The sequence below is a fragment of the Nothobranchius furzeri genome, chromosome 7, assembly GCF_043380555.1.
Source record: "Nothobranchius furzeri strain GRZ-AD chromosome 7, NfurGRZ-RIMD1, whole genome shotgun sequence".
Classification (NCBI taxonomy): Eukaryota; Metazoa; Chordata; class Actinopteri; order Cyprinodontiformes; family Nothobranchiidae; genus Nothobranchius; species Nothobranchius furzeri.
Window position 1 is genome coordinate 28,111,628 of NC_091747.1, and position 18,526 is coordinate 28,130,153.

The 18,526-nt window shown below is 43.2% G+C and overlaps 1 protein-coding gene across 4 annotated transcripts in view; it reads right to left on the reverse strand.

Annotated features, from left to right (window-relative positions):
- Nucleotides 1–18,526, reverse strand: part of arhgap15 (Rho GTPase activating protein 15) — a 75,758-nt gene that overhangs the window by 26,040 nt on the left and 31,192 nt on the right. For 3 of the 4 annotated variants that reach the window (XR_011521034.1, XM_015976661.3, XM_015976659.3), the window contains exons 5-11: nt 16,470–16,610; nt 14,000–14,089; nt 10,409–10,507; nt 10,173–10,308; nt 9,764–9,898; nt 6,860–6,958; nt 5,699–5,776 (exon numbers count right to left, since the gene is read on the reverse strand). Coding sequence is in view for 3 of the 4 variants with exons in the window: in XM_015976661.3 (XP_015832147.1) it covers nt 5,699–5,776; nt 6,860–6,958; nt 9,764–9,898; nt 10,173–10,308; nt 10,409–10,507; nt 14,000–14,089; nt 16,470–16,610 (778 nt within the window). In the remaining variant the exon portion in view is untranslated. The remainder of the gene's footprint in view (nt 1–5,698; nt 5,777–6,859; nt 6,959–9,763; nt 9,899–10,172; nt 10,309–10,408; nt 10,508–13,999; nt 14,090–16,469; nt 16,611–18,526) is intronic. The other variant, XM_015976662.3, reaches the window with a different exon arrangement.

Here is an 18,526-nt window from a genome sequence, read left to right on the forward strand (position 1 = left end):
TAGGAGAAAAATGCAAGCCTGTAATGAAAGTTGGATAACTATTAGAGAGAATGTTAAAGTAAATTGAATAGTAAAATGTTTCTTATAAGAATTGCTGGGGTATTTTCCTGCTATGAACTTTACACACAGCTACATGGTTTTAAACATTTGGGGAGACATTGATGTTTCTATTAGCCTCTTTGCCATGACTGACCATTTTTTCTTTTTACCCATTTGAGTGGGGAGGAGAGCCGACCGCCTCACCAGGTTACTGCAGTGGTCACAATACCTCACAAACTACCATCTATTTCTCTCTACTTGCTAACATGAGGGAATACTGTGAAATTCAGTGTTTGTACTGAATTCCATTTTGTTTTTTACATTCCATGAGTCCTTCTGTATTTTCTACATTACGGAAATCATATTTATTTATTTAGGACAGTGCATGTTAATGAACAGTCATGTAAAAACAATGAGATCAACATAAACACAGCAGATTATAGGCTAGAGTTAATTTTCATCTGTTGTCCTGAAGGGTAGGTCATATGGAGGCCAATACACATTAAACAAAAAACATATTACAGTATACATCCATATCCCATTAAACTATTAAAATATTTCTCATTTAAGCAGACCATGCATTCCGTTTTTGTACATAGTAAAAACTTTCATCTCCTCACTCACACATACATACCATTCTATCACCAAGTACAACATTAAACTGACATACACCTTACACATGATCACACACTTGATCTGTCCATAATCAGTTTTTAACCTGTGCCTTAAACAAGTTAAATGTAGAGCATTCTCTGATGGATTGGGGAAGACGGTTCCACAGATGGCCACCCTCGACAGAAAGGACGTTCTGCCCAAATTTTGTCCGTCTGAAAGGTATAAACAAGTCTCGCTGAGTTGTGGCTTGAGTAGTCCTGTTTGAACTTTCTTTACATCGAATGAACTCCTTTAGTGGTGGTGGAGCAAGGGAATGTAGGACTTTATATATCAAACACACTCTTTTAAGTTTCAAAGTTTTTGAAGTTCAGTGGTTTGTTTTATTTAACACGTGGCAGTAGTGGTAGGAAATCTGTGACGCGTCTTCCATATGTTATGGCCCCATTGGTCCTAGACTAAGGGGGTTGTAACAAAGCCAAATTCTTTGACAACCCAGACTCCACAAACTCAGATACTTAAAGGTTTTGCTAAAACATCTAGCTTCCATTCCAGCATTCCACACATCAGATTAAATAACTTCATCCATTACATTCCATCATTTCATTCATCCCTTGTCATGTATGATTATAAGTTTAGGGAAAAAGAAATAAATTCATCTTTATAAACTATATACTTGATGGTCTGAATAAATACGAAGTGTGTTTATGGTCCCTGAATAAGTAAAAGTAACTATAATCTTCTGATTAAACATTCAAAGATCAATCAGGTCTATATTTCATATTTATATGGAATTATCACATCTTATTGGTCATTTTTTACACATGTAGCCGCTCATTAACGCTACAAGTGCTAAGGCAGCTGTAAGATCTCCTGCCACCTGCTGGACACTTTTAGCTTGCATATATGTAACCGCATCCTCTGCATACATTTGAACAAGCGTATTTGGACAAACTTCAGGTAAGTTATTGATGAAAAGAGAGAATAATAAGGGCCCGAGAACAGATCGCTGAGGAACCCCTGTATCACAATCTAAATATGGAGATTTAACCCCGTCCAACACTACACACAGTTTCCTGTGTGAGAGATATGAGGCAAACCACTGAAGAGCCTTACTGGAGATGTTAAACTGAGTAAACCTGGACAGCAATATCTGATGGTTTGCATCTTCTTCAGATCTAAAAATACAGCTCCAACACATGGACTCTTGTCCAACAAGCTCTTCAAAATCTCCACTAACACACAGGGCAGTCTCTGTGTGATGGGCCCAAAAGCCTAACTGCAATGGATGCAGTGAGGGTTGAGTGTCTTCAAGGCGAGAATTGAGGAGTTTAACCACCCACTTCTCAGCTATTTTAGATATAACCGTGAGTATGCTTATGGGGTGATAATTTGTCATATCAGTCCTCACGCCTGCTTTGAAAATTGGTGTAACTGCAGCAATTTTCCAGTCTGTTGGAACATAGGGCCCTATGGGTCAAAAATAATTGGGTTTGATTGTTTATGCTGGATCTGGGTTGGTGTGTGATGTTGAGAGGTTCTGACTAAATATAGTCTGACTAACCTCAACACATGGCTCTGGCTCCAGAACCATTTTCCTTGAGAGGGGCTGGACACTCTACCACTCTGGAGTTTCTCCCACTGAGAGGCGCCGAGCAGGGGAGGGCAAACTAGTTGCCCGCCATCTTGTTGCCTGTACATTTGAGTTTATCCCGGTGAACGAGAGGGTAGCCTCTCTCCGTCTACATGTGGGGGAACGGGTCCTGACTGTGGTTTGTGCTTAAACTACAGTTCAGACTACCCACTCTTTTTAGAGACCTTGGAAGGGGTACTGGAAAGCGCTCCTTCCAGTGACTCTCTCGTTCTGCTAGGGGACTTTAACACTCACGTGGGCAATGACAGTGAGACCTGGAGGTGTGTGGTGGGGAGGAATGGCCCTGCTGATCTGAAATTGAGCTGTGTTTTGTTATTGGACTTCTGTGCTAGTCATCGATTGTCCGTAGTGAACACCGTGGAGGGGCCTCAGAGGGCCCTGTGGGGGGCACTCCACAAGAATGGGGAACCAGGCCCTCTGATACCGGCTGTTAGGTCCCTGTATGACTGGTGTCAGTTTGGTTTGATTTGCCGGCAGTAAGTTGGGCTCGTTCCCAGTGAGAGTTGGACTCCGCCAAGGCTGCCCTTTGTCAGTGACTCTGTTCATAACTTTTATGAGCAGTATTTCTAGGCGAAGCCAAGTTATTGAGGGGATTCATTTTGGTGGCCTGAGGACCGGGTCTCTACTTTTTGCAGATGATGTGGTCCTGTTGGCTTTATCAGAACGTGATCTTCGGCTTTAGCTGGAGCGGTCCACAGACGAGTGTGAAGCAGCTGGGATGAGCATCAACTCTTTTAAATTCTAGACCACGGTCTTGATTTGAAAAAGGGTAGAATGCCGTCTCTGTGTCAGAGATGAGGTCCTGCCTCAAGTGGAGGAGTTTAAGTATCTCGGGGTCTTGTTCACGAGTGAGGGAAAGATGGAGAGTGAGATCGACAGGCGGATTGGTGCTGCGTCTGCAGTGATGCAGGTGCTGTACTGATCTGTCGCGGTGAGGAGAGCTGAGCCAGAAGGCAAAGCTCTCGATTTACCAGTCGATCTACGTTCCTACCCTCACCTATGGTCACGAGCTTTGGGTAGTAACCAAAAGAACGAGATTGCGGATACAAGCGGCCAAAATGAGTTTACTCCGCAGGGTGGCTGGGCTCTCCCTTAGAGATAGGGTGAGAAGATCGGTCATCCGGGATGGGCTCGGAATATATCCGGTGCTCCTCCACATCGAGAGGACCCAGTTATGGTGGCTCAGGCATCTTATTAGGATGTGTCCTGGATGCCTCCCCGGTGAGCTCTTCTGGGCCCATCTGATCAGGTGGAGGCCTAAAGGGAGACCAAGGTCACGCTGGAGGGACTATGTCTTGAGAGACAGGGATTCCCCTAGAAGAGTTGGTCCAAGTGGCCGGGGAGAGTGAAGTCTGGGCTTCTCGACTTAGGCTGCTGCTGGAGCTGGAAGTATGGTCCAGACTTTGTTGCAGTCCAGCCATGTACAGGTCCTTCTCAAAAAATTAGCATACTGTATAAAGTTCATTATTTAAAAGCCTCAGGAATCTTTTGCAGGTGTTTAGAGTTAATTACTTTATTCAGATGATTAGGTTAATAGCTCGTTTAGAGAACCTTTTCATGATATGCTATTTTTTTAAATAGGAATTTGGGGTTTTCATGAGCTGTATGCCAAAATCATCAATATTAGAAACAATAGAAGGCTTGAACTACTTCAGTTGTGTGTAATGAATCTAATATATATATATGAAAGTCTAATGTTTATCAGTACATTACGGAGAATAATTAACTTTATCACAATATGCAAATTTTTTAGAAGGACCTGTAATACTCTACAGTCAACATCACTGGAGACCTCTTAGCCATAAGCAATAGAAAGAATGATGTTTTTATATAGCACCTCAAGATAAAAATCACGAGGCTCTTCACAAAAACAAAAGAAAATTAAAGTATAAAAAAGGGTTCCAGAAAATGATAAATACGTTCAAAATTGAGAAAAATTATAAATTGTGATTAAAAAAATTAAGAAAAGGGAAAAAGAAAATGAATAGAAAATAGGGAAACCAGTGGATCCCGGGAAAGGCGGAATAAATGATCTGTCAGCTTTGGTCTCAATGGCTGATTCAAAATCAATGTAGGGCAGAGTTTTAGCCCTTTGATGCATAATGGTCACTACAGTGGACAGGTACTCCAAATTGTTATTTATTTGTTTTTGCTATTAAGCACAGCTGTTGAAGACTTTATTGTATTTGAGCCCCTCCGTTTGGACTTCAGTGAGTCAAGCCAACATGTTTCATGCTCAGAATGCACGCTGCCCACTGAAGTGGACATGTAATAAATTATTTGTAAATTATAAAATTTTACAAAAAATATTTGTTGAAATTTGTTTCATTCACACCTAAAGACAAATGAAAAAAACTGTTTAAAAAATCATGGTTGAAGATTTCATAATTCATGCATCAAAGGGTTAACCTGAAGAGGGTTTAAGGCTGAATATTTATATTTTAGATAAGATGTACTAAAATGACAAAATAATGACTTTATAGGTCTACAGCAATATTTCACTGCAGCAGCTGAGGAAACTCAGAACGTCAACCATGATGATGGTCCAGTTCTACACGACCATCATTGAGTCTATCAGTCTCACTTCCTCCATCACTGTGTGGTACGCAGGGGCCAGTGCCAGGGAAAAGCACAGACTACAACGTGTTGAGCAATCAGCAGAAAAAGGTGATCAGCTTTAGCATTCCATCAATGCAAGATCTGCACACATACAGATCATTACCTACTGGGCCACTTTCAATCAGCCTTTAGGCTGAATCAAAGTCAGTGCATATTTGTGTGAATGACAGAATGACATTCTGGTTTCAATTGATGCTGGGCACTACGTTCTACTGTTGCTTCTGTATCTCGGCTGCTCTTGATACATGTTTCAGTTTACTGATCTGTCTCGTTTAATGTTACCCTTCTTTGTTCAGCACTTTGGTAAGCTGCCACACCATTTTAAAATTTTCATAAAAATAAATTTGACTTTGACTTGCTTCACTTGAATGTTTGCACCATTCCACTGAAGCAAAATCCTAGTAATGTAACACTCTCACATCCTTGGCAATAAATGATCACAATTCTTATTCTGACATTCAGTTATACAGTTTGTGGTAAATGGCCTGTATTTGATATAGGACCTTCTAGGATTCAACAATGCCCCAAGATACTTTACAACACAGTCATTCCCCAACGCACACACATTTTCAGACACAGGTACAATGTAGCCACAGCTGCCCCGGGGTGGTCCCTCTGACCACCCCCTGCAGGCAAGGAGGATTAAATGTCTTTCCTAAAAACACTGACTGTAACAGTGCTCGAACCTGGTGTGGACACCAAACTTTTCTGCCAATATCATTTATCAGAAGAAAAAAAAAGTTATTTTAGGGGTAACTAGCTCTTTATTCAGACCTTGATCCACCAGGAAGCGTAGTTTTTGGATTGTGGCCAGGTTCCCACTGACCCTGTAGATCCCATCTGCCTCCAAACCTGAAAAAGAAGTTAATGCCTTAAAAAGACTTTAAAAAATCATACCAACTTCTGTCAGAGGATCCAGACGTACTAACTGGTTTGGGCCTTTTAAGGCTAAAATCAAACACATCTGATTTGAAGTTTCTGTCTGTATTTGGTAGAGATGGACAATAAATTGACTTTGTCTCTGTTTAACTAAAGTGGTTTGTTTTTCTCAAAGAAAAAGCATTAACATTAAGATTTTATTAGAAAAAATGATCAGCTGCTGTGTTTTCACACGTACCGCCATTAGACCATCGTGTACGGGCATTCACTCCAGCTGCAACTGCTAAAATCTACTACTGTCCGATAACTATGCTGCTAGCTTTCTCGGCAGCTTCTGGAATATTGATGGTACCAGAGGAGCCTCCTGTTCAATATGGTTATGAAGCATTATAACAGCTAGTTAGTTTGGTATCTAAAACATGCTGGTGAAAGTCAAAACTAGCATCTCCACCCTAGCACTATCAACTTAGCTAACAAAAATATTAGCAACGTGACTTAACTGTTTCTGATGACGTACAAAAGCTTCTTTGATCACTGGAAAATAGTTGTGAATTAAACTGCTCATAAGTGTTGGTGGTATGGCCGTTAGCATAGCTGCATTCCAAGCATTAGCCTGACCCAGGTTTGGTTCCCAGCAAGCCAAATATTTTTTTACTTGATAAAAGCTATTACAGTTTTATGGTTAAAAATATAAATGTGCCGTGGTATTTATGATCTTATATCTACAAGTAAAGATGTGTAAATGTATTTATTCCAAAACCAGAGAACTTTGATTTGACTGAGACTATTTTAAACGACATCATCAGCTGCCTTCAAGCTGACCAACATCTAGAAAAATAAATGTTGCTTTGACAGAATCAAACACAAAACATTTAGTGCAGCTGGAAATCAGTGATACTTCATGTGACTAAGATAAAGATAAGAACTGTAATAAACAGAAATACAATTTTAACACCTAATAATTTTTAGTAACCTAGTAATTTTTTTTAAAGCTACGTTGTCCATTCCTGGTTGTGATCACACAATGCAAGAGCTCCATTTTATTCAGTCACTCACCTCGCTTTTCAACAGCATTCAGACACATCCTTACAAACTTTGGTACTGTGGTTCCTTCTCGTTCACATAGTGTGAACAGGTGACAGCCAAACACTCGATCTAAAATTAAAACAGACACTATTGTCAGAAGAAAGTGCCAAGATAGGGCTATGTAGTGGCATAGTTGGTAGCACTGTTTCCCCATAAATAGACAGAGGTAACTGGGCTCTCAGTTAGAGATAAGGTGAGAAGCTCGATTATCCGGGAGGGGCTCGTAGTAGATCCGCTGCTCTTCCACATTAAGAGCAACCAGTTGAGGTGGCTTGGGCATTTGCAAATTGTCCCACTGGCAGCCTGGTACAGTAACAACCATCTCAACCTCAAGACTAACCCCCACTACATTGGAAGCATCAGCGGTGCGGAACGGCACTGCTTCAAATAGAATCCACTGTAGTCTATGGAGCGTAACAAACCAGCAGGAACGCCGCTAAAAATAGCATCGGGTTCTATTTTTTCTGCAAGCTGCTTGGGGGATGCATCAGTTACTACAGTTAACATAGGGCTAGACAAGACGTCACACACGGTTTCAGAGTAAAAACCCTTGTTATTTTCAAAATAAAAGTATTGCAGCGACCCAGTTTCATATTTACAAAGCTTATGTGTGATTTAATGACTTATTTAGTTCAAAAGTGCAGCGGTGTGTTTTTCACGGCTTTAATCCTGGCAGTGGAGAGGAACAACATAATATATGACATCAAACAGCAATAATAACCTGATTTCCTTCTTTTCGGTTTAATGGCAGATGGCATAAACAAAGCGTAACCTTTGAAGTCTCCAGGGGTCGTGTGATCTAGCGAGTTGAGCACGGCAGAGAAGCCGCTTCGCTGCTGAGACTCTCTCATTGTGCACTGGAATGCTGTGATTGTCGAGAGTAAACAGTTCTGTGCATATTTCGTGCGTAGGAACAATTCTACGCATTATGTGGTATTTATCATTTTGTACTTGTGTGTAGAAATGTTCCCAAACGTAAGAACATCTCTGACCATGCGTACGCACAGCATCTAGTGGCTGAACAGGGAAGCGCAAGACCGAATGTCTCGGTCATCCAAATGTGTTTCTCATCCACAAATTTTATTTACCCAGTATGTAATTTTGTCAGTGGAAAAACTGCTTTTTCACATAATTGTTGCTAAAACCAATAAAAGACACCTGTGACCGATGGGAATCTGTGTTATTGAAGGATTCAACAGAGCATGCTCTCTGGAGGGAACGTGTTCTCCGTGAGCGCTCTGATCTCAAAGGAAATCCTTCTGCTATGCTTGGATTGGGGACCCTTCATGGCTTGACAGACAAACCTCATGAATCTGATCCCAATTCATATTTTATTTTACAACTGGAGAACACCCCAGAACCTCCTCTGCTCCCTGATCATACACGTCACGTTGACAAGGTAACCAGATTGAATGACAGCTCAGAGGCTGCACTCTGGGACAACATTTCCAACTGAAACTAACTCCAAACAGAACGATTCCTTAAATGTACATAAGAACCCGTTATTCTACCATTTATCAAATCCATTCTTTATTTATCTCTGGCAGGAACCTCTCCTCTGTCCTGGCCAAATTTTTTACCTCTGTAACGTGTTAAGTTCTTTTGCGCTTCGGCAGCCAGTGTTTCGATCTCATTGTCAATAAAGTTTTACTTATTTTTTCTGAAGAAAAAAAGCCCCATGGCCTCACGTGCTGAGGACGTACCGTGAACAAATATGGTTAATTGAGGGCATTTGTCTATGCAAATGGCTGTCAACAGGCACAAGCATCTGAGTACGCGCAAGTGGGATTTATCAGCAGCTGTTTGTGGAGGAACATGCGAGAGGCCACCGCGTGTTTCTGAAATCAGACTTTGGGCTGTTCGTGTGAACATTCTAAATTCCATTTGTAGGGTAGAATATAGAAACGTCTCTACGAACTTTTGATAAAAGAGGTCCCTGGAACCGCTCAAGGCACTTTACAACACTAGTCATTCACACACACACACACACACACACACACACACACACACACACACACACACACACACACACACACACACACACACACACACACACACACACACACACACACACACACAAATTCACACCTCGATAGTAATGAGCTACAATATAGCTACATGCAACTTTCTAATTATGGAGTGAACACTTAATTCCTCTGCCACTGCTCCTCCGTAAGGCCAACAAGATTTGTAGACTTCGCCCATTCAAGAAAGCACTATTCTCTAACCGTCCCACAGACAGAGTCAAAAGAGCATGCACTGACACGGAAGAATAGCTTATTTCCTATGGCTGTTACAACGCTGCTGCAGGGATTATGACCATGTCGATGATTACGACACACCCATCTCTCACCCACCCCCAACGCTCATCCTTTCCCTCCCCCACAAGGCAGTATAATCTTCTCTGCAGTTTTTAAGCAGCTTCAACTTTCATTTCAGCAGTTAACCCATAAAGCCCAACACAATTTCATCTGACCACTGTTCGGCATTAACCAGTAATGTTATGCATCAGCTTCTGTACATCTGTCAATCATAGTGTGTGCAAGTGTTGGAGTACATACCTAGACAGATGCAGAGTTAGTAACTTTTGTTGTTGACAAGTGAGTCCTTAAAATATGTACCAATATAGGAATAAACAACATAACATGAGAATTATTGTAAAACAATGTGTTTTATCTCTGCTTACCAGCTAGAGGTGCATGTTCACATATGTGAGGCACTGCTTTTGGCCTTAAATTTTGAAAGAAATTACGTCTTAAGATGAAATACATTTGTCCGTCACTAGAAAGTGCCGTAGCTTTAACTCCTCTGCCACTGTTGCACCAAAAGCCACATCCCAAAACATTATTTTAGAGTGGTTAAAAAGATAAAAACCTTTGATAAGTCCTTTCTCCTTGAGAGTCTGCATGGATGGACGTCTGCTGATGAATTTCTTTAGTCTATTCTTCACTCCATTCTTGTCAATGCTGTCTGAGACACTGTGTTTTAGCTTAGAGCTGCTGAACACATCTGTAAAAAGAGTTCAATTGAAAAAAACTAACATACTGTCTATTTAACCTTTAACTGAACATTTAAAACATAGATTTTTCTGTTCCTTAACCCTAACCCTAAACATAGAAAGATTTTAAGATGGGTTTTCTCTTCAAGCAGCAAGATAAAATTTCTATTAGCCTTATTTACTTTTTACTCTTGAGAATTACAAAACAAAAACCAACTATAGAAATTCATTCTGATAATTGTGTGACTAGGTTGTTTTTAATTTGTTGACTTGTCTTGGACTTACTGATGGAGCGTCTGTGAACTGGGTTTTGTATTTTCATGTTCGAGGACGCTGTTCCATATCCAGGTAAGGAGCTGTGTCTGGACAAGTATTCTGTGCTGTTAGACCTCCATAGAGCAAAACCCCTGTCTTCTTTAGTCTGAAAAGAAAAATAAGTCACAAACTATTTAAAATTATGTTCCTCACTCTGTCAAATGAATTACTACATCATATATTTGATGTTTTGTGTGATGACTTACCACTGACTCAATTGTTTTTTTGATGGCATCGTGCCATTTGCTGGAAGTGGAGTAAATGTCAGACTGGAGAAGGTACTCACTTCCTGTATTTGTTGTAATCTGGAACAGATGGAAAGGTAATTATACAGGGAGGACCATTTATATGGATACATACCAATAAAATGGGAATGGTTGGTGATATTAACTTCCTGTTTGTGGCACATTAGTACATGTAAGGGGACAAACTTTTCAAGATGAGTGGTGACCATGGTGGCCATTTTGAAGTTGGTCATCTTGGATCCAACTTTTTTTTTCAATAGGAAGAGGGTCATGCTACACATCTAACTTATTGGTAATTTCACAAGAAAAAAATGGTGTGCTTGGTTTGAACGTAACTTTATTATTTCATTAGTTATTTACAAGTTTCTGACCACTTATAAATTGTGTTCAATGTGCTGCCCATTTTGTTGGGATTATCAATGTAACCCTCCTCTCCCCCTCTTCACACACGGATAGCAACACGCAGGAGAAATGCCAGCACAGGCTTCCAGTATCTGCAGTTTCAGGTGCTGCACATCTCGTATCTTCACACCATAGACAATTGCCTTCAGATGACCACAAAGATAAAAGCCTAAGGGGGTGAGATTGGGAGACATTAGGGGGCCATTCAACTGGCCCACAATGACCAATCCACTTTCCAGGAAACTATTCATCTAGGAATGCTCAGACCTGACACCCATAATGTGGTGGTGCACCGTCTTGCTGGAAAAACTCAGGGAACATGCTAGCTTCAGTGCATAAAGAGGGAAACACATCATCATGTAGCATTTTCAAATATCCATTGACCTTGAGGTTTCCATTGATAATGAATGGCCCCACTATCTTTGTACCCCATATACCACACCATACTATCAATTTTTTGTTCCAACAGTCCAATGGAGGGATCTATCCAATGTGGGTTAGTGTCAGACCAATAGTGATGGTTTTGTTTAACTTCACCATTCACATAAAAGTTTGCCTCATCACTGAACAAAATCTTCTGCGTGAACTGCACATTCTGTAGGCCAATGTGGGTCATTCTCGTTGAGATGCTGCAGTAGCTGGAGTTTGTAAGAGTGCCATTTGTGAGTAGCTAATATCCGCCAAAGGGATGTTCGACTAATGCCACTCTCCAGTGACATGCGGCAAGTGCTACGCTGTGGGCTCTTGTTGATGAAGCTAGGACAGCCACTGATGTTTCTTCATTAGTGACAGTTTTCATGCATCCACATTTTGGCTAATCCAACACTGAACCAGTTTCACGAAACTTAGCATGCAGTTTGCTAACTGTAGCATGTGCCCAAGTCCATACTTATGACAGCACCATGTGAGCACCTGTGTGTGTACACGCGTTTGTTTATGTAAGGTTTCTCTATAGGAGCGTCCAATAGAGAGTGTGAGGGGCCACAGATCTGCCCCCTAAAGATGTGCAGGAGACGGAGGGAGCTCCAAGTCCCAGAGATCCAGGAACTGCCCCAGAGCACAGGAACCCCAGGGACACTGCGACCAGAAAAGCCCCAGCCCCCCTTGAGTGGCGCAGAGGATCGCTCCGGGGGGCCACAACCAGCAGCCGGCAGAGTCCCGGGAGATATCGGCGGCAAGCCCACAGGCCCGCCCGCAGCCTCCCACCCCCTAGCCGGCCGAACCAGGGACCCAATGACCCAGGACCCAGGGGCCACCACCCCCGCCGGGGACCCAGCAAAGCCCAGGGACCCAGACCCCACCAGGCAGCCACAGGGATTGGTCAGACAGATGACAAAAATCTTAAACTCCCTGACCCAGGAGCCACGACCATGGCAGACCAAGGCACCGCACTCCACACCAGGTGTGGCAGGGAGAGGGGAGATGAAGATCTTTATCAACAGAAGAAGTCCCAGGAGAAGGGAGGAGTCAAAGGCCCCACCTGACATATACAGTCATACACAAAAACAGTCACACACTCCCTCCTTCATGCTCACACATGCATATACAACCAAAGACTTACAAAAATGCACGTCGGACACCCACTCATGCTCCCCATACACACCCTATTCACTCTGGTCCCGGTACTGCTGCACATGGGGTGCTGATGAGCAGGCTCCCCCGCCCAACGCTGAGCACAGCAACCCACCACCCCAGACCCCAACCGGACGGCCGGATCTCCCTCCTAGCCTCCAGCCCCAGGAAGCCAAGCGACAACAGAGGTGTGCTAAGACCTCCTAGTCTCCCTCCACCTGCTCCAATATGGTGTTAGTGCGTGTTGATGAGGTGTATTCCATGGCTGTGGTGAGCGGGCAGTGCGGGCATCATCTTGCCTATGCCAGCTGATGCCACCACACCACCCCACTTGCAACCACAGCCCTCAGTGTCTAAGTCCAGTTTAAAATTGGAAGTGGGCACCGGCACTTGGGATGAGGCTGAAAGATCCCCTTGCCAAATGCCGTTGAATGTGCTCACTCCCAAGGCCCTAAGTGTGTGTTTGCGTGGAATGTCATTGGAATGTCAAGTGTTTAAGGTGCAAATAAAATTGGGGGGCAGGTTGCTACAGGAATGCGGAAATGGAGTCCATACCCACACTCCCTGACTTGTCCACCCCCCAAGATCCTATGTGCATGTTTGTGTGATGATGTGAGGGAGCAGGAGGAGAGAAATGTGTAGGGATGGGGAGGAATGGCTGGTTGGGCTTAGCCCTCCAGGGAGCCAGCTCCCCCACTGGCCCCAATAGGCACCTCTGTTGTCAAAATGCCACCCAGGGCATGGAGACCCCAGCCCATCCTGCCAGGGCCCAAAGCAGCAGCATCACAGAGCCTCATGGAGTCCACGGGCACCAACCCAGCCCCACCCCAGCAGAATATCTACGCCCATCCCTGCATGTGCACAACTTCCAGATTATATAAGACATAGGACATCCAGGTAAGGTTGGGTCCTCCCCCTGCTGGACTTCCCCTCCCCTGTGATTGAACAGCAGAGGAGCCAAGGTCTACCTGAGGCCCCTGAACCTGAGCCAGGCACTGCCGCATGTTCCTGCCTTCTCCCCGGCAGCATACATGTCAGGACCCGACCCCCAAGGCCCCGCCCAGATCCCCCCACGGGACCAGCCATCCCCACACCCCGAGCCCCCAGCCCCCCACCCAGACCTGCCCAGGAGCAATGCAGCTGCCGGGCAGTGACCCATGGCCACCGCCAAGACCTCCAAGGGGCCCCACTCACAACCGCCAGTAGTTCAACCACTGAGGCAACCCAAGCACCTCCAGAGGTGTGCTTCTTTTGAAATTACTAATAAGTTTGATGTGTCACATGACCCTCTTCCTAATGAAATAACAAAAGTTGGTTCCAAGATGGCTGACTTCAAAATAGTCACCATGGTCAACATCCATCTTCAAAAGTTTGCCCCCCTCATATACTAATGTGCCACAAACAGGAAGGTAATATCACCAACCATTCCAATTTTATTAAGGTGTATCCATTTAAATAGCCCACTCTGTATATTACAGTTTTGTTTCTGCACACAATTGAAAAAATTAACAGCATTACAGGGAGACCAACCTCAAATCATTTTACAGATTAAATGATGAGTCATTGTAAACTTGTTACCTGGAAAACATTTTTCTTGCTTGACTTTTCTGATGTCCACTTAATAGTTGCCCCACACAGCGACACAACGTCAATTTTACCCCCTGCTTTCTGAGAACAGGATAGATTGACACGGATTGTAATTATTTCCTGCATTCAGTAGACAAACACGCTAACATAAAAGTGAAGAAATCAACGCAGTGCAAATCCAGTATACATTAGGTCTCTGCTCCCAGTTGTTCTAGCAAGATCCACAACTGAATGAACATTTTTTATTTAAACTTCTAAAGTTTTGAAAGTTTGAGCTCCTTCTATTATCCTTATTCTATTATCATGTTCCAGATGGAACAACTAAGCAATTGACTGCAGGTTTACTTAAGTTTCCTAGCGGTTCCATTAGTGCAATGGAAGGTAGAGCTTTCAGTTCTCAGGCTTCTGGTAAACCAGCATTTAGTTTCCTTCAATGGGGGAGACACCTTGTCTACTTTTAGAATAGGCTAGACAAGAATAGAACTCACTCATTAAGGTGGTACATACACTTAGAAAATATGGGGGCGAAAAATAAAGACATACTTTGCAACTTTTTCATATTTTAAAAACTTTTTATGAACCAGTATATGCTAAAATGACCCTTTACATGGTTAAATCTCCCACTGTCCTAATAGGTGTGACCCCGCGAGGAAAGTTGACCATTGAGCAGGGTTGATGGATTATCCCTTGGGTCCACAGGGCAGGGGTGAGGAGTGAGCACCACCTCACCCCTGCCATGTGGACCTCAAGGGATAAACCATCAATGCTGCTCAATGGTCAACTTTCCTCACGGGGTCACCCATAAAGACAGTGGGAGGGTTAATGAAATGTCACTCAGACACCCACCACCCTCTATGGCCAGGATATCACACTTGCAACTTTTAGAGTGCTGGTTAGGTCCCTGTTGGGCTTAGTAAAAGTGGAAGTGACATGCCTGGTGCTGGAATGTGCTTTCAGCATATTTTCTGCACATTTTTTAGATCATGAACACAGTTGATTTGTTTGATTTAGTGATGAACTGCTCATGTAGAAAATAATGAAGGTTGAGGAGAAATTTCAGCAGTAATGAGCACTAGGGGGTGTCGAAAGCAAGCCAAACAACTAAGTATTCTTTAACACAGGCAAATACACAAAGGCAGTAGGCTATTGTTGTAACCTTCAGCAGTAAATAAATAAATAAATAAAATTTGAATTTCATATGCTAGTGAAGGTTCTTAGTCATCCAGGTCATGGAAATCCAAAAGGGTTCAAATGAAGGCAACTGGACCTCTTTGGTTTCTTGAAGACGTCTTGCTTCTCATCCGAGGCGCTTTGTCAATTCTAAATGGAATGTGGGAGAGTCAAGCTTATAAGCTGTAGCTGTCTGTTGTTGTTTAACGAGTCTAAACTAATCTGGGTACACTGGCTCTCCATCCCCTGATGGGGTACCCAGAGTAGCTTCGGCCAGAGTAGTTTGTCCACTCCTGCACCCCTCATCTTCTGCTGCAGTAGATGTAACAGAGTAAATAGTGTCATTCCACTTGTCAGCAGTAAAACTGCTCTGCCGTAAGTGGGGAGTTGGTTTTGAATGTCTGTTTTACGTGCTTACATAGCCAGCTGTGTCTGATGTTCCTCAGTTTTAAGACAGAGACGTTCGAGGTAGTTCGGGTTCTATTAGTGCTCTATGTGTGAAGAAAACTCCTAAAGTTATTTAATAATTAATTGTCTTTTTATTCCAACAGTGTGCTGCATGACTTGAACAAAAGCTAAGTTTCTGACCAGCATTCCTGTGTTTAACAGGTTAAATACTGGTGTCAGCAAAACTTCGTCTCAAGACCCCTTTCTAAAAACACAACGCAGAGTTAACGAAAAGCTGGACCTACCAGTACCAGGGCTGGTATGGTTAAATAGACCTGACTTCAGCTGTGCCTGGTGATGTTTCTGGCTGGCTGAAAAACATGATTCTCACAGTGCTTTTTTGCATCCTTCAATGAGTCAGTGCCTGGTGCTGCAGGTAGGCGAGGGCTTTCTCCATGTTTGGTTTATATGCAAATTGCAGTTGGTCTATTTCCGGGCTCATCACTGAATGTAGATGGGTGAGGATGAGTCTTCAATGGTATTCATCAGATGGGAGGTCAAGGCGACTGTAGTGGTCTGGTTCTAGGGGATGTGAGGTTTTTGGAACTGGAACCAAACAGCTTCACTGGCTGCCAGTCAATTTTAAGGTTCATTTCAAGATTCTGGTTCTCAGTTTTAGGGCCTTACATGGACAAGCACCACCATACTAGTGCTGCAACAACGAATCAATAAAATTCGATGAAGAAATGCGTTGGCAACGCTTTTTTTTTCATTGTAAAGCACTTTGGTCAACGTTGTAGGTGTAATTAAATGTTCTTTAAGAATCAAATAAGCCTGAAAATAAAATGGCAGTTTAATCTGCTTTTTGTTCAAACTGGAGTCAATTTTAATGAGTATTTCATACCACACTTGTTTCTTGTTTGTCTTTATGAAGCAGCAGCTCCTCTGAAGTCAGCATGATCAACATCAAACCCCAGTTCTTTTTATGTTTCTTGCCCTTCTCCAAAATTTTTGCCACATTAAGGTGTTCACCTTTCAGGTTCACCTGGAAACAGAATAAGCATTAATGACCTTCCAAATGTCTAAAGCCTGTTAATATACTAGAGAGTAAGTCACCTGCATTTTTTTTAAAGTTCATACGACACAGTGTACTAGGTTTTTATACAACATTTGTTGACTTTGGATTGGTCAACAAGTAGCTCAAGATGTAGAGCGGGTTGTCCAGTAATCAGAAGGTTGCAGGTTCAATCCTGGCTCTGACCAGAGAATGTTGTTGTTGTGTCTTTGGGCAAGACACTTAACCTGGCTTGCCTGCTGGTGGTGGGTGGAGGGAGCCAATGGTGCCCATGTTCGGCAGGGCTCGACTCTGTCAATGCGCCCCAGAGCAGCTGTGGCTACATCGTAGCTCATCCCCGCCAGCATGTAAATGGGTGAATGACTGTGATGGAAAGCGCAATATACAAATACAGGCCATTTACCATTTTTACCATTTTGGATCAAGCACAGTCTTTATAAGTGGAAGTGGCTCAAATGACTCCCTGTGATTCCAAACCTGTTAAACCTACTTTAACATCTTCAAAGTTGGGTTCTGAAGTTTTTAAAGGAGATCATCTTTTGCATTTTTTTGTGCTGCTATGTGGGTTTTTACAGCCAATATAAACTGAACAGCACAAAAAAAATCCATCCACCTAAATCAGAAAGTATACGTCTGCTGGAGGAGAAAGTACTTTCAGACAGCAGGTTTAGGACTTTGATATTTTGCCATTTTGCCTTGAACTGAATAACAAGAACACGACTGTAAAGCTAACTATGGTTCTGTTGCTGCTGCTTCTTGGCCAGACCGTTGTTGTAAATGAGAATTAGTTCTCAATTGACTTATCTGGTTAAATAACGGTAAAAAAAAGACTTTACCACCGACTCTGTTTGCTCTGCAACATTGATGTTTTATCTCCAGAAATACCCCAAGCCTTGAAGAGGGGGAGGGGGGAGAGGGCTGAAGCAGAAACTACCGTTGTAGTAGAGCTGTGGGGTGGGATTTTCAATGCGAACGATTAGCTTTGACTAGTTGAGACATTCTTTGCTGCTTCCCAACCCTTCCACTGTCTTATCGGGTGACCCTGCCAGGAAAGTTGACCATTGAGCAGGGTTAATGGTTTATCCTTTGAGGTCCACATGGCAGAGGTGAGGAGTGAGCACAACCTCACCCCGCCACGTGGACATAAAGAAATGAACCACCAATCCTGCTCAATAGTCAACTTTCCTGGTGGGGCAAGTCGAGATGGGTGAGTCAGTGAATATTATAGGTGTTGTTCACTTGTTTAATCAATACATTTGCAGTGGTTTCTGGTATAAATGAATGCCTTGTAAAATGTACTCTGGGTACAAAAAGCCCTGGTGCACCTGCTTCAGGATCTAGAAGATGACAAGATCAGGGGAGATTTTCAGACTGAAGGATTTGAAATCTTTTTTCCTGATTATTAGACATCTCACCTCTGATTGGGTCCTGCCTGGGCTGCCACCTTACAGTGGTGGAGAGGTTTGGGTGTCCCAATGATCCTAGGAGCTAAGTTGTCAGAGGCTTTATGCCTCTGGTAGGGTCACCCATGGCAAACAGGTCCTAGGTGAGGGATCAGACAAAGTGCAGCCCAAAGACCTCTTTTGTGTGACACAAATGGAAACAGTGTTTCCACCTGGATGTGAGTCAACGGGGCCCTCTCTGGTGCCAGGCCTGGATTTGGGACACACTGGCGAGCACCTGGTAGCCGGGATTTTACCCCTGGAACGTGGCCAAACACAACCCAAAGAGGAGACAGGAGTCCCTCTTTCCATGAGCTCACCACTCATGGGAAGGGCCAAAGAGGTCAGGTGCATTGTGTGTCAGGTGGTAGCCAAAGGCAGGAAATGTAGTGGTCTACTTCTTGGCTACAAAAGGTAGCTCTTGGTACATGGAATGTCATCTTT